Source organism: Phycodurus eques, chromosome 19 (genome assembly GCF_024500275.1).
Source record: "Phycodurus eques isolate BA_2022a chromosome 19, UOR_Pequ_1.1, whole genome shotgun sequence".
Lineage (NCBI taxonomy): Eukaryota > Metazoa > Chordata > Actinopteri > Syngnathiformes > Syngnathidae > Phycodurus > Phycodurus eques.
Window position 1 is genome coordinate 6,262,231 of NC_084543.1, and position 24,818 is coordinate 6,287,048.

Sequence of the window (24,818 nt, forward strand, 5' to 3'; positions counted from 1 at the left end):
TGTAGCCTAAACGACGACGAGGAAGAGGAGTGGGGAGAGAGAGAGAGAGAGAGAGAGAGCGAGGGAGAGTGACGTTACGCCACTTTAGCACAGACACCCTCCCCTCGGTGGGATTGGGAGGTAATGGGTCTTAAAGAAACATTCTCTCAGCATTCTCCGCATTTCTGCGATTTATGCGCGCGCACGCGTGGACCAATCACGCGCACGCCGGTGCTGATGATGCGGCGAGAAGCGCGAGCGAAAAAAGAAAGAAAGAAAGGAAGATAGAAAGAAAGAGGCAAAGTGAGTGACAGACATGATATTTGCAAACAGACCATCATGCATTGCAGTGCGGCGCCCTGTGCACAACCCCATTAAAACTCGATGACGGATAATGTGCATAACAGAAGCAATCCAATAGAGAGCCATAATGTTTGAATCGTATGTCAAGACATCCCAGCCCATTCATGCAATCTAATAATAACTTCACGCCTGCTCGTAATATGCTGATGTTGTTGTCATTTGTGTGTGGCTTTATGTGTGCGGCTGGGTAAACATAAGGTGCTGCTGTCTTTAAGAGCGCAAGCCCGGGAAGGGATGATGTAATGTGCTCGCAGACAATGATGTCATCGACTAAGACTCGGCAAGAATTTAAAGTGACAAAGGCTTTTTTTTTTTTTTTTTTTTTTTTTTTTAAGTGGGGCTCCGTCTAATTTCTGCGTCAGGTCTTTTCACGGAGCAGCGGCAGCACCCGGGGACGTCCTTTGAAAAAAATCAAAAATACAAAGATATCTAATTTGCAAATGAATGACGAGCTGGAGGGGCTTTCCATGTGCAGCACGGCATCTTTATTAATAAGGATGTTTAAGATACAAAACACAATAGCACACTTTGTCAAACGCCAACAATGTTATCCATCCAATCATCTTCCTTGATGTTAGAAGTGTTATCCTCAGAGTGACTGCATGCCAAGAGCAATTTGCTTGTGTGCATCTTGCATGTATAATGGAGATATTTTACAAACTTGTCTTTTTACTCTCAGAAAAATAAAAGAAAAAAAAACTGGGGTAGGCTTCAATGAATTGTTAATAAGCCAGTATACCCTCAAGAGTTCGAGTACAGGTTTTGTACCCTTTGGACTTATACTGCTCAGGCGGGCACACCAAAAGGAGTAGCACAGTGGTCACTGAATTGAGCTAATTCTTTTTCATTTTATGATGTCATTACTATATGATTTTATAAGGTACAATATTATAGAGTGCTATTCTTAGTTAAATAAACACACATTACACATTTCTTTGTTGTTGTTTTTTTTTTTTTTGGGGGGGGGGGGCTGGAACGGATTAATGCCATTTCCATCCTTTGCAATGGGGAAAGATGATTTGAGAAATAAGCGCTTTAAGTTACGAGGGTGTTCACGAAACAATTTAAACTCGTATCTCCAGGCACCACGTGCCCTATTGGTCATTATATAATTGCTAAAACAAATCTAATGGTGGCCCAAGACCTTTGCACTACTTTTGTTAAAAAAGTTGAAAGTCTAATAATGTGTGTCCAATGATGGACAGATATGGACTCCGAGTATACTTCTATTTTTGTCATTTTTCATTTCCCGACTTTTAACAAGTAAGGATATAAAAGCAGTTATTCCTCTTACAAACTGGTCCTGAAAACAGTTACTTTTGCTTTTTGGTAAGAGTCCCTCCGACCGACACCCTTGTCCCGGTGGCCGGAACTAAATGAAGTTTTCAAGTTTTCCTGGTCCCCTGCTGTGTCTTTATTCTCCTTGCATCTGTCTTGGCCCGAACTCCTTTCCTCAGACTTTTTGGTCCCGCCGTTCCCCTCTCTGTCACAGTCTAAGGCCTGATGGTAAGCTGTGTCTTGAGGTGGAGCTCCGTGTTTTGTTTCTTCAATGTACGACCTGAGTGCATCCACTAGTTCTGTATCGGATGGCAACTTGCGGCTGAAGTTCTCGCTCTCCTGATCCGATGCGCTTCTGACCACACATTCGGTGATGACGAGCTCCTCTCGGGAATTCTCTTTCTTGGTTATGTCCGTGTCTGAGATGCTGATGTCGCAAGCGATCTTATAGAACAGCGAGTGGTTTTCTTTCATTTTCTCTAAGCTCTGACTGACTGCCGATGACATCATACTGGAGTCGTTCCCATCGTCAGAGCTGGCGGGTTGGCGGTCCTCCTTGCGTGACGTCTCCTCAGTGCTGATGTCAATGTCGGGGATGTGCAAAGGTAGGAATTCAAGACGGTGGTTGGTGGAGAGGAACCACTTTGATCTCAAATCGGAAGATGGATTATTCCCGTCATCAACTTCATCACCATCAGGTTCGTGAACCTCTTGCTTGTCATCCTCCTTGCAACTAAGAAAGCCCTCGCCCGCGTCTTTCTGATAGACTGTCATAGACGTGATGTGATGTGGCGAAGGCGGCCGTTTGATTTTAGTGGCAACGCCTGCCCTGTGACTGTAACTTTTGTGCTGTGTTCTGCTTAGGAATTTTATGGGAGTCTTTGCGTTGTCAACATGCTGATTTTGATTATTTTCAACTTGTGATATTGCACCAGGGATGGGAGCCTCTGGAGGAACGTAACTCAGGGAAGTTCTGAATGTCTTCATATGGCAGTTAGATTCATAGTCTAAGGAACAAAAAGTGGAAACCCAGGTTAATAGTACCTTCTGTTATCTAGTGGAAGAGCATTTAATTGTTCTGCCTGTCACTATATGTCGTTGGCATAAATAAAAGGGGGGGGGGGAAAAAGATCCTTTTTTTTTTTTTTCCCCCCGGATGAGGGCTGCCTTAATCAATTGTCCATCCATGCATACATTTTCTATCCCGGATGATTTTGGGCGACAGGCAAAGTGCACCCAGGACTGGTCCGAGTTCCAAACCTCGGACCTCTATGCTAACCACATGTTAAACTGTGCCGCCCTTCAATCATACTGATAATGAATAGCAATTTATCTGCAACAAAGTTGCAAAAAAAACAAACAAACAAAAACTAAATAAGTACCTGATGTTGCTCTTTGCTTTCCTGATGTGTCACGGAGATGCCCCTCCTGCTTGATTGGCGTAATGGCACTGAAAGAAAGATGGCTCTATATTAAAACAGACAGACGGTACATAAACAGTGCTGTGCAAAATTCTTAGGCCACCATTTTGACGTTGTTTTAGCAATGCCGTAATGACCATACAATACATAACTAAAATGTTTCAATGAACCAAAGCTGCAATGTTAATAAAAGTGAAAATCCAATTCATTGCATGTCATCTGTTCTTTAGTTAACAGGTTATTTCCTGTCATTACGATTCTGTGACGTGGACTATTGCCTATTAACGTCAGTGACTCATGTAAAAAATACATTTCTGTATTTGCACTCGTATCCAAATCCTCACCAAATATTATTTTCTCTCGTGGTGGCGGTTTTTGCACAGTATAATACGTAACAACAAGTAACAAAACACAACTTGTACAATATGGTATTGCACCTTTGTATGACTCGCTGTCGTATTCGTTCCACACGTCTGAGTTTGGCCTCCCGCTGCTCGGGGGTCAAGCAAAGGTCAGGAGAAGAGGGCCGTTCATCTGCCTGTTCAAGCATTTACAATGAGTATCATAACAATGTAACAAATTACACTAATCCCCTCACATATATTTTTTTCCAAATGAAATCAGCTGTGAGCCATTTATTTTTAAGGGTAACGTTATAATATGAATTTGCAAGTGATATTAAACTCCTTTGAGATCATAGTTAGTGGTATATTTACAGGTTAAACTATTAATATAGGCAATTGTAAACATTTTTAGAGGGATGTCAATTAATTGTGGTGTTTCGCTATTTGCAGCAGGGCTCGGTACCTCTCCCGCAAAGAGCGACTGACTGCTGTATTTTAATTAATCACATTACAACATAAGACGAAGATCATGACATTCAAACAAATATTTAAAAAAAAATTCAAAAACAAAAAAGGCAAAAAAAATCAGCCTAGATTTGTCATTTTGACAAGGTCTAGTATCATCGATTAAAGTGGCCAGCTGATTAATCGGTCAGGCCCAATACTACAGTAAAAAACAAATTATTATAAAACAGTCAAATGTTCTGTCTGTAATTCACATTTTTCTTGTTGTTGTAAGAGTTGAGGGACCGAAAAAATAATGTTATTTTATTCAAAGTGTATTTTTAAATCAATCGGCCGATTGATCGGTTTCGGAATTTGATTCTGCCAAATATCAGAATCAGCATTGGCCTCACAAAATCTATATGGGTCGGGCCCTAAAGTTTAACCTAGTGATCGACTCAAATAACCTTGATTTCCGAGCTGTGTCGGTCTCCTTGACCTGCTGATGTCTCACAAACGTGCTTCCTTGAGGCCTTTGCAGAAACAGCTTTGCTCACGTCTGACTCCGGCTCAGAGCTCCTGGATGCGAGTCGGCCTGCCTTCATAACAAGATTCTCCTGAGGTTTCTCCGCTGAGGCTTGAGTCGGCCTGGCTGTCCTGGATTTTTTGCTCCGCTCCGCCACTCGTCCTTGCGCCTCTGACGAGATCTGCTCTGGCAGCGGGGCGTCCAGCTCGGGCGGGGGATCCTCCACGGAAACCCGCCGGGCCACGAGGGAAGATGGCAGCACAGCGGTAACCACCCGTGTCACCCTTAAAGGAAAGGTGCCCTAAGGAAGATACATAAACCATAAATATACTCTGCATCTGGAGAACATGAACTCTTTCCATTTTTTATGTTACAGCCTTATTAAAAAATGGATGAAATAGATTTTTTTCTTCAGAATTCTACAAACAACACCCCATAATGACAACATAAAACACTTTTTTTTTTTAAAGATTTTTCACAGATTTATTAAAGATACATATCTAAGAAATCACATAGTATTCAAATCGTATGGAGGTCAAAATTGACCCACTGATCATCTTTGAAATGTTTCTACAGCTTAATTGGTAAACTCATTGAGTGGACATGATTTGGAAAGGCACACGCATGTCTATATAAGTTCCCACAGTTGAACCTGAGAGAGGAGGGGAAAAGGCAAAACTGCCCAAAGATATGTACAGTAAGTCTGCCGAGCTTGTTTTTAATGTTGTCATTGTGGGTTGCTGTGTGTAGAATTATATAGGGGGGAAAAAATAATGTATATATATTTTTTTATAAGAAATGTGGAAAAGGTTAACACCATAGAAACACCCATACAGTTTCTACAGTATAGTTTAAATTATTGTGCTTGGAATTTGCGGTGTGCTGCTGATGTGTTTGTAATATTTTGGTCCCCTTATATACATGAACAGAAACATCTTTGTGTATGATAAAGTGCCGTTTCACACACTACGTATATATATATATATATATATATATATATTTTTTTTTTAATGCCATTGTAAAGGCAACATGTCTAATCTGACTCTTGTTAAATTGTCCAGGTGTGCCTAATGAAATGTCCGGTGAGTCTGCACTGGTATGAAATATAATTAATAATTAAAATATTAAATATAAATATAAATATTAATTAATAATAATAATAATATTAATAATAATAATCTTCGATCAACCCACAAACCTCCTTTTGCATTTCTGAAGTTTGGGTTTGTATCTTGGCAGCTGGAGAGGGGATGGGAGGTTTCTTCCTATTAGTCATCCTCTCCTGGTTCCTCTTCATCCTCTCCATCTGCTCCTCCTCACTCATCTTCATCTTCTAAGGGCGATGCGGACTACTTAGAACATCACACTTTGTTTTGTTTGTGCAGATAAATCATCACATGTGAACATGTGATATGTGATTGTGCACGCGTGCATATATACACAGGTGTGAGGTCCTGCTTTCCCCTGTCGGCCAACATAGGCAATGCAACATGCCCTAATTGCAGAGATGACGACAGAATCAAAGAATTTCCATTTGGCTGCGATAGCAAAGAGGTAAAATCAGTTTTGGAGTGTGGCTTCTATATTTGGATGTGTGTTCTGGAGCGCATTGGCTACAGTAAACCAGCACAGAGGAAATAATGAGGAGTCAAACCTTGCTTGTTTGGGACGCTGTATCCGCTGTGATCCCCTTAGTGCTTGATTGAGACGCTAGAGAGTTCCAAAGGATGACAAATGGTGAAACAACAACAGCAACTAATAAATGTCATTCGTTTAAATGCAACATGTGAATCAATTCAAACCAGATGCATCCTTGTGTGCTTTCACATTAAGGAGGTCAGGTTGACTTTTGCCTCTTCGGTGGATATTTTCAGCGGTGTAGATCCCCTGAAAGCCGACAACAGATTCATAAAACACGTCAAACCTTGCTTCTTAAATGCGTTGTCCTCACCTCATGTGGTGACTCTGTCCAGCCGAGGTCCTTGCTCCTGCTTTGAATGCTTTGCAGTAACTCCTGGGGTAAAGGAGGACGGACGGGTGGCTCTTGTTCCATCTTTTGCTGGAATCGAAAGATGGGATGAAGTTTGAGGGCGTCAAATATCCTAATTTTATTGTGAGCCAGGCCAATGCTTTTGTGGATAAAAAGAAGAGTGCAAGTTATTATAACTGCAACGGGGTATTCCGTTTTCACTTGAAAAGAACACTTGTCCCAATATTTCTGTACTTAATCGTTGAGTATATTGGCTGTATATTGGCTGTTTTATGTTAAGACTGTACATACATTACCAGTATGTTGATTTCTCTGCTATACAACTAAAAGCGTGGTTGTCAAAAACTAAAATAAAAATGATTCAAAAAGTATTGCACATAAGGTGAACAGCTGTACCTAACAAATGGACTGTTGCATATTAGGAAAAAAAAAAAACGTTGGTGTAACATTATGCACAGTTTGAACATTCTTTAATAAAAAAAAGGCAGCCCATGTACCACTAGTGGAACTGCACTGTAAGAATTTTATAATATTTTTAGAAAGATGACAAAAAAAAAAAACACAATGGATTTACTATTGGCAGACTGTGAGGCATCTCTGTGGGAGAACCGGGAGATCCAGGATGCGGCCCTGAGGACTCGAACACTGAATGCGAGAAGGACAAGGTTGTAGTTATGTTTCATTTGACAAAATGACAAAACTAAGCTGTAGATAAAATGTCAGGGAGGGGAAAATATTAACTGTGGTGTTTCTGTAATCCCAGCAGGAAGCGGAAGTGATCCCTGTTTACGTTTAACCCAGCGAGGATGTCCTCCATCATCCATAGTTCTCGCTGGGCCTGAGATTGCTCCTGGAAGCAAGGTAAAAAATAAAAAAAACTTTAAAAAAAAACAAAAATATATATGTAGGAAAAAAAACAATACAAAAGGTTGCAATGTGTTTTTAATATGAAAAGTAGCACGATATATTATTGTACAATTCAATGGCATTGTGCTACTCCTTCTGGTTTGGCCACTTGAGGGCAGTATAATACAGACATACGGATATACATGGAGCTGGTAAAAGCGCCCCAGTAAATCGCAGTAAAATTAGTCATTCTTCGCAGAGGGTAAATAATTAATGCCTGTGAGTCTTGTTATATTATCTACGATGGCATATTAGGGTCACTTCGTGAGAAGGGGAAAAAAGAAAAAAAAAAAAAGCCGTGACGTGATTAATCGTCATCACGAGGGAATTTAGAGTCAACAATTGATGAGAGAATCCCAGTTAACATAGAGTTAACACATAACGTCAACAATTAATGACTGGCGGTCATGTGGGACTCGGTTGCTACACCAGGATACGCTCTCGTGTCTCAATTGTTAATTTGTATGTTAATTTTATGTTAATTGGGATCGTCATGTCATTTGGTGACTTTAAATGATGACCTTAAATTGCATCCTGTCGACTTTGTCATCATGACGACTTTAAATCATCTTTTCCCTCTCACCATGCGACGCTAATACGCCATCATATTTATCTGTCTAACTGTGCTGCTCCAATGTTTTTTCAAATATCTGTTACTTAAAGGGTTATAACATCACAGCACCAGTGCGATTCGTTAGCCCATCTATGCCATTTTCATTGTTTGTTAGCATTAAGATGAACAAATTTAACTCAAGCAAAGCTAATGTAGTTGTTTGAAATAGAAATATAATTTTCTTTGTTTTATATTTAGTTTGACAGTAACCGTAAACTGCCAGTGGCACTAAACAGCCTTTTCTTGGTTTTTTTTTGCTCACAAGTCAAAGCAAAAACAACAACAACTGAAGTCGGTCACTCGTATCTCAAGGCACCGCCGTAATGGTGAAACTGCATAATTTGAAGTCAAACATACCTGCGGCATCCCAAAGTTACAAATGTGCTGCAAGTGTGAGCGAAAAACAGAAAGTTCACTTTCCATTCTCTCATACTGACTCCACACAACCTCCATTTCCTAGAAGACAAGAGGAAAATATAAATGAGAAATGAAATTATTATTACAATCCAGCTTCCTGTTTCCCTAAAACGTTTTGCACACCAATGACACGTCACACATTCTGGCTCGGATTGTGACCAGTTCCTCCTGGAGCAAAGCCTTCTGGGTCAGGGCGTCCTCATGTGCCCGGAGGCCCTGGTTGCTCCAGTCCTCTAGCTGCAGCCTCAAGACCTCTAATGCACACTGGACACTATCCTATTAAGAGAAAACTCACTTTCAAAAAGCAAGTATTTATCATGTAAAGGTTACTTTTTTTATTGTTATTATTGTGCAGGCAACCTTGTCCATTTGTAGTTGTGAAAGTTCTACGGACAAAGACTGTAGAAGCTTGTCGCACCCACATAACCTTGTCAACACAGCCTAAAAAAAATAAAATAAAAAAAAGAATAAAACCAGCAGATCTGGACTCAGAAGGACACACGTTTCATCTGCTCTTAAAGAACCGCTCACGTATTGTAGCTACTTACATCAGCGTCACTTTCCAGAGGTCTGATTGGCGGTGGGTCAACCTTTGGAGACTGTAAGATCATCGATACTCGACATTAGGTCGTCATTGGTTCGTATTGTTAGAATATTTCATGATAACTATACATATATTAGTTGTCTATGCGATGCAAGGATGATTTAAGGAGCCACTGTACTAAATAGTTAACGTGCATTTGTGAACCAAGTGCTTCCCACCTGAAAAATCTCATGGCACACCATGAAACAAAATATGCCAAAAGTGTATACAGTACAGAGATGACATAAAAAAGAAATATTTTTGGGATACTGACGGATAAGTGGCTGCGGTGATGGTGTTGCTGGTGAGGGGGGTGGTGCGCGTTTGCACCCCTGGATGAGGGGGGCAAAGGGGGCAGCAGGTCTGTGTGGACCCCTGCAGAGAAGCTCTAAAGAAAGAGGCAACATTCAATCAATCATAATTCACGTACACAAAAAAAGTCAACAGGCATTTTTTATTCAATTTTGAATTACCTTTGCTAAAGGTCTTCGTCCAGTGGGGGCATGATGCACAGATCCATATATAGGTGAAGGCTAAAATGTAACATACGTCACATAAACCGCTTTTGAAATTGAAATCAAATTATAAATAAAACACTATTATTCTTAATTCAATTTTCAACATGTACAGTATTTGCGAAAATTCAAATGTAAAGTGTGTCTCTTTTGCCATGACGACTAAGGACCAATACACGTTGAGGTCCCGCAAGGTTGGTATTTTCACTGGTTGAGGCAGCACTTCGGCAACTTTACCAAACATTCAAGCGTGTGCCGCTGATCAGAGGCTGATCTGTGCATCCAACAACACTGCTGCTTTATTGAGCTTACTGAACAAAATGAGGTGGAAGTGAGGAAGGGCTTTTTTAAAAATTAAACTTTTTTTTTTTTTTTTTTTTTTACATTTTCATTGAACATTCAATATTTTATGCACAAAAAAAGTTATTGAAGTACATAGTCTGTCATGCAGAAAATATAATACTGTATGATCAATTTAATATTTTGTCATCTGGTCTGTCCCCAGGTTGTGTTTTTTATATATTTATTTTTTTACACATTGTTAACCAGTTTAAAATAGTTTGAGAACAAACCACGTATTAACACTCTTTCACACAAGTGTCGTAAAATTCATTTAAAAAAAAAAAAAAAACAATAACAAGTGAAAATACAGCTAGTTGGGTTAGATAATTCAATGCTGAAATTCCAACAGTTTATTTTCTTGCATTTTAAACTGTAGTGTTTAGCATACGATAAGCTACAGCATACTAAATTGGTTCTTAGCATGTTACATAAATACAAGGAGAAGTATCCCTCTTCTTTCCTTCATTAATTCAATTTTTACATGAATTATATTCTGTAACATCGTGACCTTGCTGACCTTCTGCCACCTCTCCGTGACTGGAGTGGTGGGAACGGATTTGAACTCCGTCTTGGGCGAGGCGGGCGTGTAGTAGAGCGTGTCCGGCATTGAGACCGAGTCATCCCGGGGTCGAACGTCAACCCTCCCCACGGGTGTGTGAGGACGCGACCCCAGCTGACTTCTGGAGGCCAGAGCACCCGTTGCGATGATTTCCACATGCGTCGCCGATGTGATGAAGGGGAGGGAATCCCCTTCCCAGTTTGGACCCCAAGGACTCGGTGTCCGAGCTGAAGGGCTGCACGACGGGAAAACATATGAAATTACTGAAAGCGGGAGAGAGTCTTTGATCTCAAACATGAATAATAACCTTGTGTTCCTCTGAGCTCTACGTCTGCCTCTCTGCTCTGCGTTTGACGTCACGATTCTTCCTCCGCTCAGATGGCTCGGTTCACTTAGAGTTCTGCTGACCTGTCTCGGTTTTGGACACGTCTCCTCGTCCGAGGGGGACTTTGGGAGGTCCACCGATTCACTGCTGCCGCCTATCTGAGTGAAATCTTGGTAGCTTGAGTAGCGCCTGCAAATATTAGACAGTGAAATGACAAACTAGGGGGGAAATAGTACACAAATGATGTTTAAACGCTGCAAAAACTCAAAATCTTACCAAGAATATTTGTCTTATTTCTAGTGAAAAATAATTAAAATAAGATGCATCGCATAGAAAGTAACTTGTTTTTAGACAATTTTCACTTGTTTCAAGCTATTTTTTTACTTGAAAAAAAATTGCCAGCGTAATAAGCAAATTTGTTTTTAGCTTGAAACAAGTTACTTTTTAGGTGATGAGTCTTGATTTATGCGTAATCAGATTAGTTTTGATCCTTTTGACTTGAAATAAGACAAATATTCTACTACTTGAGAGCCTGATTTTAACAACAGTTCAGTTCATTCATTCATTTAGTGCAAATAAACAAAAAATAAACAAAAATAAAATAAAAAATGGGCAGCAATTGTGAGGCATCGCCTCACAATTCGGGGTTCGAATCCTCAATGATGTTCTCTCTGTCTTCATCCCACATTCCAAAAACATGCGTTAGATTAGCAGAAGACTCACAAAAAGTATGAATACTGAAATAATGATGACCTCATCTCAATTTAGTCACAAATTTACTGACACCATATGAAATCTGAGACTTTTTATTTGAACACAAATCTACTATTCTGTTTTATGAATAGCAACAGGTGGATATAGAGATTAATTGTGCCTTCTGCCGACTACCACAAGAGCATTTACATTTTGTGCCCGCCACTATATGTTGTTGCCATAGATGAACAAAGATATATTATTTGTAGTCAATAAATAATCATTTTCAGACCACTTTGGTGAAATTGGATAATTTCCCGCAGCGCACTTGATAAACTCTCACAGCACAGTTGTTGGGAATCACTCACCCATAGCATAGCATGACAATATCCCTATTTTGTCGGGTTGTCCTCCATACCTGTGCATAGAACTGTCTGTCTCCATGGAAGCAGACTGACTGAGAGCTCGGACCCAACCCAGCATGTCCTCCTGAGTGTCGGCGCTAAAATAATAAGAGCGCATCCCCTGGTGCACCACCTAGGATTTTGTTATTTATACATAACATCAAACAGCGTTAATGTTGCATACAGTATAGTGGAAGTGACTTATACTGCATATCTAGGTTAAACTCATCTTGACATGCTATAGAAATTGACCATTTAAAGCAGAAGTAAGGAATATTTATCAACGTACCCTCTAAATTTAAGGAAGCGCAAGTTGCATTTAAAACATTCATTGTGGTAAATACAACACATGGACGCTGGATTGGTCCACCACTGCGATAAACTGTAGCGGTTCTAGTGTTGCCATGGCAATGACAGCCCGTGTTAATATGAGATAGTATTTTCAGGTCAAATAGTTACATGTAGTGGTTATGAAAACTCTACACACCCCTGATTAAATGCCAGGTTTTTGCGATGTAAGGGAATGAGACCAAGAGAAATTGCTTCAAAACGTTTTCCACCATTGTGACCTATAACCTGTACAACACAAATGAAATCTTTTCGAGTTGTGAAATAAAAATAAACAACTGAGGTATGTGTTCACTCTCTTTTATATGGGGCTCGAACACCTGAAATTTATTTGGGATTAATCAGAAGCATTTTAAATGGTGGCAGGCGTTCTCTGACGTTAAAATGTGATTAATTAATTCTGAGCACAGCTACATTTCCAGTTCTTAGAGAGTGTGCACACCTTTTTAAACTTTTATTTCACCTCTTAAAAAGATTATTATTATTTTTTTTTTTCAATAGAGTTTTACAGGTGAAAGGTCCCATCAATGGTGGAAATAGTTTTGAAATCATTTATCTTTGTCATTTTTTTTTTTTCATCACAAAAACATTGCATTTGAACAGGGGTGTGTTGACTTTGGATATCCACTACATACTGTGCATCTTCTATACAGAGACTTTAAATAGAAGAGATGAGCTTATATCACAGCCCATACATTTGTTCGTTTTAAAAATAATTCAAATACATTTCATGTTCATAGATAAGTTGATAAGGTCTTACCTTTTTTTTTTTATCACAACACATATCATACATTAAAAAAAAAAAAAGCAACAAATGTACCTTGAATGTAAACTTTCTGTTCTTGCATTCTCGCGGCGTGCAGAATAAGATTTTGTAACTTGGCAGCGGAATGCTGCCCAGCACCGATTCTTCCCTGCTGTCTGATTTTGGGCCCCAAAACAAGTAAACAAAGTGAGTGTGATCCATCACAGCAGCACAAATGAGAACGTCTACTGCTGATAACAAATGTTTACCTTTATAGTAGAACAAACAGTAGTTGGAGAGGACGAACCATCTTCTCTTCCACAATTTCAAACCAGTGCTGTCCTAAAGAGGAAAAAATGATTGAGGATGAATATTATTTTATCTTGAAGGGAGAAAAAAAAAAAAAAAAGCCAATACTTTTTTGTTGAGCCATCCTCTGATGACCACTGGGCAGTTGGGGTCTCTCTTGGAAGCCTGGCATCTTTTGCCAAATGTTTGCAACTTGCCATCGCTTTCCTGGACAGTTTGATGATTTCCAAATAATAATAATAAATTAAATGGAAGATACAACACAAAAATCACTCTCAAAGATTGAAACCAACCCTTGTGATGGGGAAGTAAGAAATGGTGGCCACGCTGGATGCTTGGCTTACTCTGTCCTGGTCATCCATCCTGCAGAGGACATTTAGGGCAAATACTGGAAATAAACAGTGTATACTTTTGATTACAAGGATCTAAAATGAATGAAAAAACAATCAAATCAAGTGCACACGAGTGGTTGCTGGCCTCGGCATGAGGCCTTACCACAACCTCGCCGTGTCGAATCGTTCCCACGCTAAAACCCCTGAAGCCTCCGAAGACACCAGCCGCATTCCCTTATGACTTGTTCTTTCTCTCATGCCAACTGTTCGTTCAGACTCGGTGTTGCCCTCACCCACTTGCAGCCGCATTCTCCCACTTGTTCTATTCTGAGCCAGCCAGCATCTCCACTACATGAACTACGTAAGTGACAGGTGACAGCTGCATGGCCCTGGTGACTGGGAGTCTGTGGGGAGGAAAAAAGAAAAAGAAAAAAAACAATGTGGCAGCGGCAGGGGAATGGCCGACCGGCATGGGAGGCACGGTTCGGAATGTGTGTCCCAAACTGAAGGAATGCGGCCGGAGACTGCTGAGGAGTGAAATCCCAAATAAAGATGGAGACAAATGTACGTCTCTGAGAATGCGATCACATTTGTTTCTGTGGTCGCGTGCAAGCATGTTTGGTATAAACTACTTTTTTCATAATTCTCCTTTTGGTACTTTGAACCAATTATTACTGCGCGGTGCACGTTTTTGAAATCGATTCAATAATAATGAGTACAAAAAATTTATAAAAATAAAAATGAATACAGTAATCACTCGTTTATCGCGGGGGTTAGGTTCTCTCTCCACTCTTAAACACCATTTAAACTCAAACATACAGTAATGCACTGTAGTACTGTACACTTTGTCGATTTTATTTCTCATAATGTTTAAATGATTTTGTATTCTTTTTGTAACAGTTTTGTTTTAGGCCAGGAAGCATTTATTTTACCACACAGAAATACAGCATACACTCAAAATCCCACCATATGGCAAATTGTGCGCGATATGAATATGGAAAAAAAATCATTTGCGATGCACGAAATCTGCAATGGGTTAACCACGGTATAGCGAGGGAACACTGTACTACTTCTACTAATAGGACTACCAATACAAGTAGTAAGCATTACTATAAACTAATGTAGTACTGCGGTGCCTTGAGAGACAGTATGAGTTGAATTTGTTCTGTGACCAGGCTTGTAACTCAAAACAACCCTTTGAAATGAATGGAAATGTCAGTGATCTGTTTTAGCCTCCCCAGAAAACCCAAACAAAGAACTTTGTAATGTGTTTTTTAATAAAGAAAAATAACACTCTATAATATTGTACTTTACTCATAACAACTAAATAGAATCTAAAGAATTTGTGCATCATTATTAATTCATTACAGCTCCTTCTGGTGTGTGCAACGTGGCCACAGGGGGCCGTTATAATACTGTCATGACGACACAAGCAAAGAAGACTTTCACATTTATTGTAAATGACTAAGTTACTGCATTCATTTTAGTTGTATTTCACAGAGGATAAATGGTAAATGGACTGCACTTATAAAGTATATATGCCTGTGAGTATTGTTATATTGTCTGTCTACATGCACAATTTGTTTTCAAACCTCCATTATGATACCGTGACATAGATGCTATTCGTTAGCCCGTCTAAGGCTTTTCCCATAAAGCTAGTGGATTTTAAGGCAAAGTTATGTGGTTGTTTTAAATACATATGTAATTTTCTTTTTTTTTTTTTTAAATGTCTGCTTTGAAAGCAAACCTCAACTGGGACTGGCACTAAACAGCTTGAAGCCTCTTTTTTGAAGAATTGTTGCACTGTACCGAAATCTTCTCAGTCTATATTTATCCCTGCACTGTTGACCCTGTTTAAACAGAAGATGAAAAACAAGATAAAGTCTTGAGAAAGATCTGAGAGTTAATTCCCCCCCCCCCACCACCACAACCAGTTGATCGCAAACCATAATCTCCCTTCAAGTCAGTCCAGGACTAAATTTTTTCACAACAACCGCGGCTTTGTCAACTCCAAGAGATTTAAAAAAAAAAAAATTGCCTAAATTTCATTACTTCTGGGGGTGTTATTGTTGGAGTTTTGCAAAATCTCCTTGTTAATGAGTGAAGAGGAGGAGGACGAGGCCAGGTCAAACGCTGCCGGGAGGAAGAGAAGACTTGAAATGCAAAAGAGAGCCGATGATGCTGATGATGGAGGAGAGGACAAACGCTGAGTGTGTGGGCCACACAGAGTGAGCTTTGTGGAAACATTTGCATGTCTCCTACACGCTGCCGAGATTTTCAAACAAACGATGCATCTCTGTGCGTTCAACCTTGGTGGCCAAACTACTGAGGACTGTGAACACAATGCAGAATAAACATTGTGTGTACAATGTTCTGCTGGACTAAAACTACACCATAATTTCACATGAAAAAACCCCAAAATATTAAAATGAGTTCAATTGTGATCTAACTCAGTGATTCCCAGCCACTGTGCAGTGAGGTATCATCCGATTTTGCTTTAAGTGTTCCAAAAATTATTATTTTAGATCTCTGTGTGTCTCTTTTGTCAATTCCTGAAACAGTGCTCTTGCTGATGAAAGATAAATGCATTCTGTAAACAAAAAAAGAACATTAATATAAGATGCTACTAAAGATGCCATATTGCCATACCTGACTTCTCGGGCCACTTAGCGGGTGTCTTCACAGCATCCCACTAAGCTTTGAGCTGCTCCACTTCCTGTTTGTTCCACAAAACGCAGTCTGTTAGCTCTCTTTGTGTGTTACACCTTTGCAGCGTCGGCTCAACTCTCCTCACTCTCGACACACTTCCTCGTTTACCCTCCCTAGTGCCCCTTCTTGGGCTTCTTCATCCCTCCCAGCATGCCTTGCCACAGCCTCTCTTGTCTTTTGCTGAGCGTGGGCTTGAGACTGAGGAATTTATGGGAGAGGAAAACAAACAGCTGGTCAGTCCTTTCTGCAAGCCTTTTGCTTTATTGAAATGTCATTGTGGTCTCCGTATTGTTAAAGGCCCATCCATTAGGAACGTGGAAAGTGAAATAAAGGCCATGGACACTATAGGTTCTTTAAGCGGATTAAGGACAAGAACAACTCAACTCAATGCAATTTTACTGAAATGAAGTGCCATACACAAATACTACTTGAACATTAAACACAAGACAATTGAACATAATAGAGTTAAAAACAATAAAAACAAAAAAAGACAGAAATACAAGGGTTCAAGTCTCGTGCTGTGTTGAACGCCAAGAAATAAAAGTGGGTTTTAAGGTTGGTTTTAAAAATAGTGACAGTGACAGTGAAGGCGCTCATCCAATATCCACCAGGAGGTCAGCTGACCTGAGGCACCGAGCAGGAGTGTAGATATGGATGGAGCAGCATTTCAAGATTTGAAAACAAAGCAGAATCTTAAAATGAACTCTGAAGTCCACAGGCAGCCACTGGAGGGAGGCCAGAACAGGAGCTCCGTGGTCCCTCTGACGTGTTCCAGTTAAGAATTTTGAACCAACTGGAGATGTTTGAGGGAGGTTATAGTTTGTAAAGCATTAAAAGGAAGCATGAATTTTGATTCTAGTGGTGTGTTGTCATATTCTCACGAGAGGTGGCATCATTGTTGTACGATGGGAAGCTATCAAAGATTTTTTAAGCGCTGAGATAAGGTGAAGCCAATGCTAACTTTAAAACTCTAACATCACAATACTGCACCATCTTCCCATGAATAAGCCCCAAACATAACTTTCATTCCGTTTTATAATTCATGACTCACATGTCCAGACCATTTGGTTTGGAGCAGACAGGTTGCGACCTCAGAGCGCCAAGATGTCCCGTTCCCCAAGGGACCACACGCTAGAAATTTATGACCCCGCCCCAGTCTAGTTAACATACGCCACAATCAGCTCTCTTGCCTGACAGCTGTGCTGCTACTTGGCTCATTTTACTTACTGAAGTACGTGCGATGCTCTGACCTGGTAATGAGGAGGTTTAGCTTAAAATAAGAAATACCATGAATCTATAGGTGTAGGTAGTACAAATATACTGGTTTTAAGACCTTGGTGGGGGGAGAGTTTTAAGCCAACAGTAAGAAATTGTGCTCAGTCAGTTCCTGTTCCATTGTCCTACAATTTAGCTTAAATAAGTAACATATTCCTCACTTCCTTACTTTTTTTCTTGTTTTATTAACCCCAGGTTTTGCAGTGTACAGTAGTCACTTTCCAGTAGGTGGAGCCACTCCCCTCCACAATAATCGTGCTCCATTTAATGATCTGAAAAACAAAAAAGGCAGAATTTTATTTGATTAAAGTTGTTGTATTGGGTCTCTTTAGATTGTCCATCTATATTTACAAGTGTTCAACATGTACCTCTAGCAAGAGACGACTCCTATCCAGTAAAACATAAATAAATAAATAAAAATACAGGATACATAAATATTGAAGTTATAGTATGGTATATATAAATTTACTATATTATGATGCACTGAATAGATGGATAAAGACTATGTTATTTATATATATATACATGCTAATGTATATTGTATTTCAATACAAGTGAAATATTATTGACCACATTTGTGTTGGTTGGGTTTACTGTACAGTCAGAATAAATTTCCAGCAGGGGGAGCCCGTTCCTTACTGTGCAAACCGAAGGGGTTCTTAATTTGACTCTCAGCAAAAGAAGCTTATATCTATTAAGTTGAATGCATCAATTATCATCAAAATAGAAAGGCACTTTTGAGGCTGTATGGCAGCATTATTTTATCCCATAAAACATTATTATTGTTGAAAGTGACATTCACAAATGCACAAAAAAAAGGTGTGTGAAAATGTTTTTATTAAAAAAATTTAAAAAAAAAACACCTGAAAATTTAAAATGGATGCAAATATTCAGAACGGTCATTGGCTATACATGCAATTCTCACAGTAACCCAAAGGTGTCAGGATAAATGAGGTCGCCAATCACGAATGGCGCTGGTCAAGATGGGAAAACAACAACATGGGAGCACATAGCGGAAAGCTGTCATTTCAAAACAAGCCACTGAATCCACCTCATCAAGCTTGTGTCGGCATGAAACATGATCACGTGTGCAACTGTGAACGCTGACATGCAAATTAATAATTTGCCACTTGATTCGTCATCTTTATTCATGCGGTACATTTTCACAAATGTAGCTTTTTAAGCACTTGAAATGTTCCTAATTTCATAGTTAGAGTATTCATTCACAACACAACATCACCATGTACATTGTATGAAAAGTGGGCCATCACCTTCCTCCTTACCTGTATGTCATGCTATTTGTGTCATATAGAACGACACCATATTCCACGCGATACCAGCGTAGAGTTACTGCTGTCTCGCATGTTTGGAATAAACTAACATGTCCCATGTACAAAACATATACAGTAGGTCAGTGGCGCACCGAACGTGATTAGTGGTGGCCCATGACGTCCACTTTTGTTTGGTTTAGACTGTCACAGCACGAATGCACTAAGCCCACTTTTGTTTTGTTACACTTTGGGGGTGAAAGAAGTCCTGGTTGTTTAATTTTTATGTTTAAATTGAATTATTATTGATTTGGTCAGTGGACCACTGCTGTTGTATGAAAAATGACAAGTATTATGTCAAGTAAAAGTCATTGCTGTCCAGAGATTTAGTGGACATAATGCAAAACTTGTATCCTATACCTGTCTTGCTCTTCTCTTGCAGGACTATTGCAGAATTTGTCCTGGTGGGCATCTTGAAGAAGGCATTCGCTTAGAGCATCTTAAAAATGTTGTAATTCACGCAAAGTGAAGGTGCGCAGTCTTGCTGTTGGACTTTTATACCTCCGTGGAGATGAGACAGGAGAGGGGTCTAAAAAAAAAAAGGTTCTGAGGTTAGTGGAGCAGCTTCTCCACAGGGGGTCAAGGGCCACCGGAGCCACTTGACTTTGACATACATACAAGATTTAAGTGAAGACACCTGACAACTTTCCATTTTATCTCATGTGATAGGCTGACGCACAATGTTAACAGAGATGAAATGGAGGTGTCCAAAAGAGTTTGCTGAAGCCTGGGTATACATTTTGAATTGGAAACCTGAACATAGCCCTCGAGATTTTTGATGAGAGGCATAAACAATATTTTTAGTTTGTTTGTTTCCATCTCCACTTTTACAGGCCGCATTATTAAAATATCGCATCTGTTGTTGACAACTGAACTGTGGACTGTTACTTACTAACATTAAATTACACGTCGTGTATTTAAAACAACCATAAGTTTGCCTGAAAGTCTGTTTTGCTTAATGCTAGAAAACAATGCAAAACACCACAGACAGGCTCAGCACTAGCATCTGTGTTGCGGTGTTATAACCCTTAAAGCTACGGACATTTGAACACAAATGGTGAAGAAACACGTGTAGAAAGACAATAAAACAATACTCACAGGCATGTAGTCTATCTTTTGTGGAAAAACGACTAACATTACAATCGCTTACTGAGTCAGTTGTGAAACATTAAATGCGGATTGCAAATTTTTGGGGGGCTTTTTTCTGATGCCAACACAATGCGATGGAAAAATGGAACTTACTGCGCCATCTTTCGGTTAATATTAGACACATCTCTTCATAATGTGTGTCTGTTGTTTTTATTTCATGTTATGTAGCGCCATTAACTACTTTTTGACTTGTATGACAGCTAGGAATGTTAAAATGTTACTGCCTGTGGAGTTAATACAGATTTTATGATGGTGACTCAATAAATTTACATTTTAATTTTGAAGTAGAACAACTTGGAAGTCAACGAATGGAGGTTCCACACTACATTCTTCAAACCCCACTAAGCTATATAGTAGATAGCTGCTTACCATCTATAACATAGATATATAGATATAACAATTTGAATGCATCCCCAACCAGACACCTGGCAACATTATGTCATAAAAGATTTTAGATGAGTGATTTGAGTAACGAACATGCTCGTGGGATGATTTAAACTCATAAATTGATTACACCACTGTATTTAATTCAGTGATTATTTCACGTGCCAATAGAACACTTTGAGAATCAGTAGTTAAACTGTAAAGATGTGCGCACAGTTTATGAGTAAAGCTCGATAAAAGGATTGTTTTTTCAATCTAAGGTTCTTTGCAAAAAAGGAATCTCGGGCTTCCGAGGGTACCGGGAGATCAAGTATTCCGGGTGGGTAGTGGCCGGGGTCACCTACGAAGGTGCCGGGCGGCGGGGACGCGACGGACCCTGCGGCCTGGGAGAGAACGAGCAGTCCTGGGGTCTCGGCTGTGGAGGATCCCACTACCAGTAGTGGTTCAACAGCATCAACGACGAAATCTGGGACGTCCCCCGGCAGAGCACCATCGGCGAGTACCTGGACCAGCCTGCGGGAGTCCCCCATGGAGGAGGCGCATGGGAGCGAGGGGGGCGAGGGCAGGCGGGATGTGAGACTCCTGCGTCACATTAAAAGTTCCTTCAAGGGGATGATGATGCCTGGTTTCTGGGTAGGACAAAAGTCCTCATGCACTCTCAGTTTGAAGGAATGAAGCATTTTCCACCCCGGCACCCATTTCCAATTTCATACATTTCAGTCTACAATAATTTTGGATGGATGTTAAAAACTGTAAAACCTTGTATATAGTGATTTAAATTCATCAAGAAGCTGCTAATTGTGTTTGTGTGAGCAGAGTAAATACTGTTTCATGTTCAAAAGGTTATCAAATTTTCAGTTTCAAGATATATGTGTATTTTTCCATTTGATACAAATCAGTTTGAATGGATACCAAAAAATGTAGATCCATGAAAAAGATTGTACATAAAAATATACGTATACATCAATAAGCTACAGTATTTGTATTAGTGTAAGTACATTAAATATATTTTTGTGGCTTTCAATTATTTTCTAGCAATATAAGGTATCAGTGTGTTTTTACATTGTTTTGTGTTTCACGCAAATATAATAAGTTATTTTAAATAACTGCTGTGTTGGTGTTGTTTGTGATATATTGGAAAACAAACTCTTAAACAAAATACATGCGTTTTCTGTTTAAGAAAAAAACATGCGTTTCCATTTGAATTTTTTTTTAAAAGTAAAATGCATCGCTTTCTGTAGAAAAACATCAATTTCTGGAAACAAATATTTGTTACGAATTTTTGTCTTTAAACATGAAATATTGCTTTGTGGATCTGGCTTTGATTTTGTAGCCATGCATAATGCCATCGTGTTTATTTTATGCGACAATAACATGATTTACTATCATATGTCATATGAATCATTTTGAATCCATCATACCTCCAGCTGCTCCACCTTTCATTCTTCAGCTTCTCTTGTTGGAAGCTCCACGTGGGCGGTCAGAGGGGGCTTGAGGATTGGTCTGCTGACACAAAAACGTGATCCTGCAAAGCAACAAGCTTATCAGTGAGCAATAATGGATAAGAGATGCTGACTGAGAAAATATTGCAGGTCAATGTTTCATGACAAAACACTGGCAATAAATTATAATGTGCATTTGCAGATGTTTACAGGGATACGGAGGGGATTATTACTTTTTTTTTTTAGCCATAGTTATTTCATGGTATTTGGTACTGAATCGCAGTTATTTTAAGACACATTTTTTTATTTTATTTTTCCAGAACAAGCTAGGATGCTATGACCTCAACAAGTTACTTTAAGATTTGATCTTTGTCATACACTGCGATATAGGTCACAAGTGGAAGGCAACAGAATACAGATTACATCTAACCATAAATAAATACGCAGTAAATGACAAAACAAACTTTGACATAGGCAACAAGTGTGTATATATAATTCATATGCAATGCATCTTACTTACAATTATTTTGACAGCTTTCCACAAAAGGTACAGTGCATGAATCTCTATTTCCTCCAATTGTCACCAAAATATTATTTCAAACTGCTCGCTAATTAGCTAACTAGCTAACTAACTGCTCGCTAGCTAGCTAGCTAGCTAGCTATACATCAATGACATAATTGATTGTGATACGTGATCTGGTCTTTGTCTCCCCCTTCTGGCTGTATTCAGAATTACACGAATGCGTTGTAAATACTGTACACTTGCACATTATTAGTTTTGTATAATGATGACACTTTTTTTTCTTCTTCTAAGTCTTGCTTAAGTCAAGCAAAATACCAGTCAGAGGAAAATAGTGTCCCGACATACGTTTCGAGGTTACCAACGGCGTCCAATGAAGTGACGAAAGAATACGCAGAATACGAGAAAAAAACGCTGTTACCGCCGTACGTATTTACCGTTTTTAATAGTATTATTTTATATTCACCACCGAGATGTGCTTTTCATACAAATATTTACTGTAATTATGACTTGCGTTAAGTGCTTTGGTTTACGTTGCCGACCCAGGAACAGAACTCGGTCGTAAACCGACCTAAATTTGACAGTCATGTAATAAATACATAGAACCACAAGAGAGCAGCATCATATCAGATATTAAAATCATTGAGTTGGGGAATATGGTATTGCATAATATAAATACTGAATTCAATAAATATTGAAATAATTAAACCAATACAGAAATAATGAAATAATTCGTGACATATTTAATTAATTATTATCATTTTCATTATTATTATTAGTAGTAATAGTAGTAGTATGAAGTAAATGTCCTCGTTTCCTCGAAAATAATAAAATTATTTATGTTAGTTTAACACTTTTTAATCATGTGCGACTGATGAACATGTTAATTATGTAAATTCAACGGTCATCTTTTTTCAGTGTCGTAGTAGTAATATTTTATTTTTTTTGGAAAGATTTGCTTTCCAGTGCTTCAGTAATAGCTGCGCAACTCTATACTGACTTTCCCTTTACTCATTGCCGTGTTATTATACCTTCCAAATTTCAAAAGAATTATTATGTTTGCATAAAATGCATTAATACAATCAAAGCACACACAAAGTGAGATAATACAAAACAACAAATGTTTTTTCAACCTGCATGACTGAATTAAGCCATACCGTAAAGTCCTAAAATTCCTGAAAGTGAAATAAATAAAACTATTCCTCCTTGCTCTTTGTGCACAGTTCGGCGAAGCCAGAGTGCAAAATGCTCTGTCAGTCCAATAATATCTGTTTGTTTATGAAAGCTAAATTCCCACGACCTTATTTGAATGTGTCTCAGCGCAGAAACAAACAACAAAAAAAGCACACAAACTTTCATAATAAATGGCAATAAAAACCTGTGAAAACAAGGTCAAAATGTAGACCAGATTATTATTACTGTGGGCAAAACAAATTACTGCACTTCGCTACAAATGATCTCTCTCTGCCTCTTACATTTACTATCTGTAAAAGTCCCTGGATATTTATGGTTGTCCTCCAATTCAACATCCTTATCAGATGATGGCACAGATTTGTAACCAGGCCGTAAAGCGCCGCAATATATTGCATCGCGTCAATAGGGACCCAAACACCTTTCTTGGTCAAGTCCCCTCATGGAAAACACGGTCAAATCCCGGATGCACTATAAATTGTATCTTTACTGTTGCCTATGAAACAATAAAATTGTGGTAGGAGTCATGTACACGTAAATAGAGAGCACAAGAACGTACATTTAAAAAAAAAAAAGATGAACTGACTGTTGTGTACAACAAGATGAAAGCGGTTTGTTTCTTTCTGGAAGTACAAGTAACAAGTCAGAAGGTGGAGGAAAACATCACCACTATTCACAAAGTCACCTATTTGTGCTTTTTAACCTCAGCGATTTACTAAAAAAACCACACCTCGATGTGGTTTTGGCACTCTAAGATTCCAGAAGATGGCGCCTAAGCCCTTGGAAAAAAGAAAGGTAGTAATTGGTGTCAAGGAAGTAGAGCTGAAGTATTGCATTTCAACTGAGGGACTGACATCTAAGTATGTCGGGGATGAGAATTGTCCGAAGTTTGGGATAATTTTGTAATTAGTCTAAGACATCATTCGATGACTTCCATTTATTGGCACACGCTTGTAGACGTCACCCGATGAACACAAACCACCAAAGCGCACTTTACCTCCCAAATTCCCCCACCCGTCGTCCAAGCTCCAGACATTCCCGACATATTGGCAGACTGTAGGTGTGCGAGCCCGGTGTTGACTGCACACTGACATGCTTGCCCCCTTTCACAGGTTCACACTGTGACCTCTCGGTCCACCGGTGTCAGGATGCCGCTTGTTGACGAGGAGACGGTAACAGATAATGAAGGCGGGCAGCAGGCCACAGCTGACATGACAGGTTTTACACTACGTATGCTGTACATACAGTACACATTATAATACAAGGTTGGAGTTCCTGAGCCTAAGTCTGGGCACAAGGGCAAAAATGCATTTTTACAACTACATTCAATTAAAATATTACCAAAAAAAATTAATATTTTTTAAATGTATTTATTTATTTGTTA

The 24,818-nt window shown here is 39.2% G+C and overlaps 1 protein-coding gene across 2 annotated transcripts; it reads right to left on the reverse strand.

Annotated features, from left to right (window-relative positions):
- Window positions 1-1,272: 1,272 nt before the first annotated feature.
- si:ch211-234p6.5 (pleckstrin homology domain-containing family A member 6) lies at window positions 1,273-16,234 on the reverse strand. 2 transcript variants are annotated; one of them, XM_061706259.1, is made up of 24 exons: window positions 16,086-16,234; window positions 13,398-13,467; window positions 13,213-13,311; window positions 13,065-13,137; window positions 12,871-12,971; window positions 11,717-11,835; window positions 10,588-10,794; window positions 10,239-10,515; window positions 9,338-9,397; window positions 9,139-9,252; window positions 8,830-8,880; window positions 8,642-8,722; window positions 8,405-8,557; window positions 8,222-8,320; window positions 7,087-7,195; window positions 6,920-6,990; window positions 6,307-6,414; window positions 6,158-6,242; window positions 6,010-6,065; window positions 5,554-5,688; window positions 4,297-4,656; window positions 3,479-3,579; window positions 3,003-3,070; window positions 1,273-2,627 (listed from the first exon to the last, which is right to left on the reverse strand). In XM_061706259.1, the coding sequence occupies exons 2-24, from the start codon at window positions 13,464-13,466 to the stop codon at window positions 1,633-1,635; spliced, it is 3,591 nt and encodes a 1,196-aa protein (XP_061562243.1). In that variant the 5' UTR covers window position 13,467; window positions 16,086-16,234; the 3' UTR covers window positions 1,273-1,632. The 2 variants fall into 2 exon arrangements, with proteins under 2 accessions (XP_061562243.1, XP_061562244.1); XM_061706260.1 differs by having other exon boundaries at window positions 13,398-13,492.
- Between the last annotated feature and the right edge of the window lie 8,584 nt (window positions 16,235-24,818).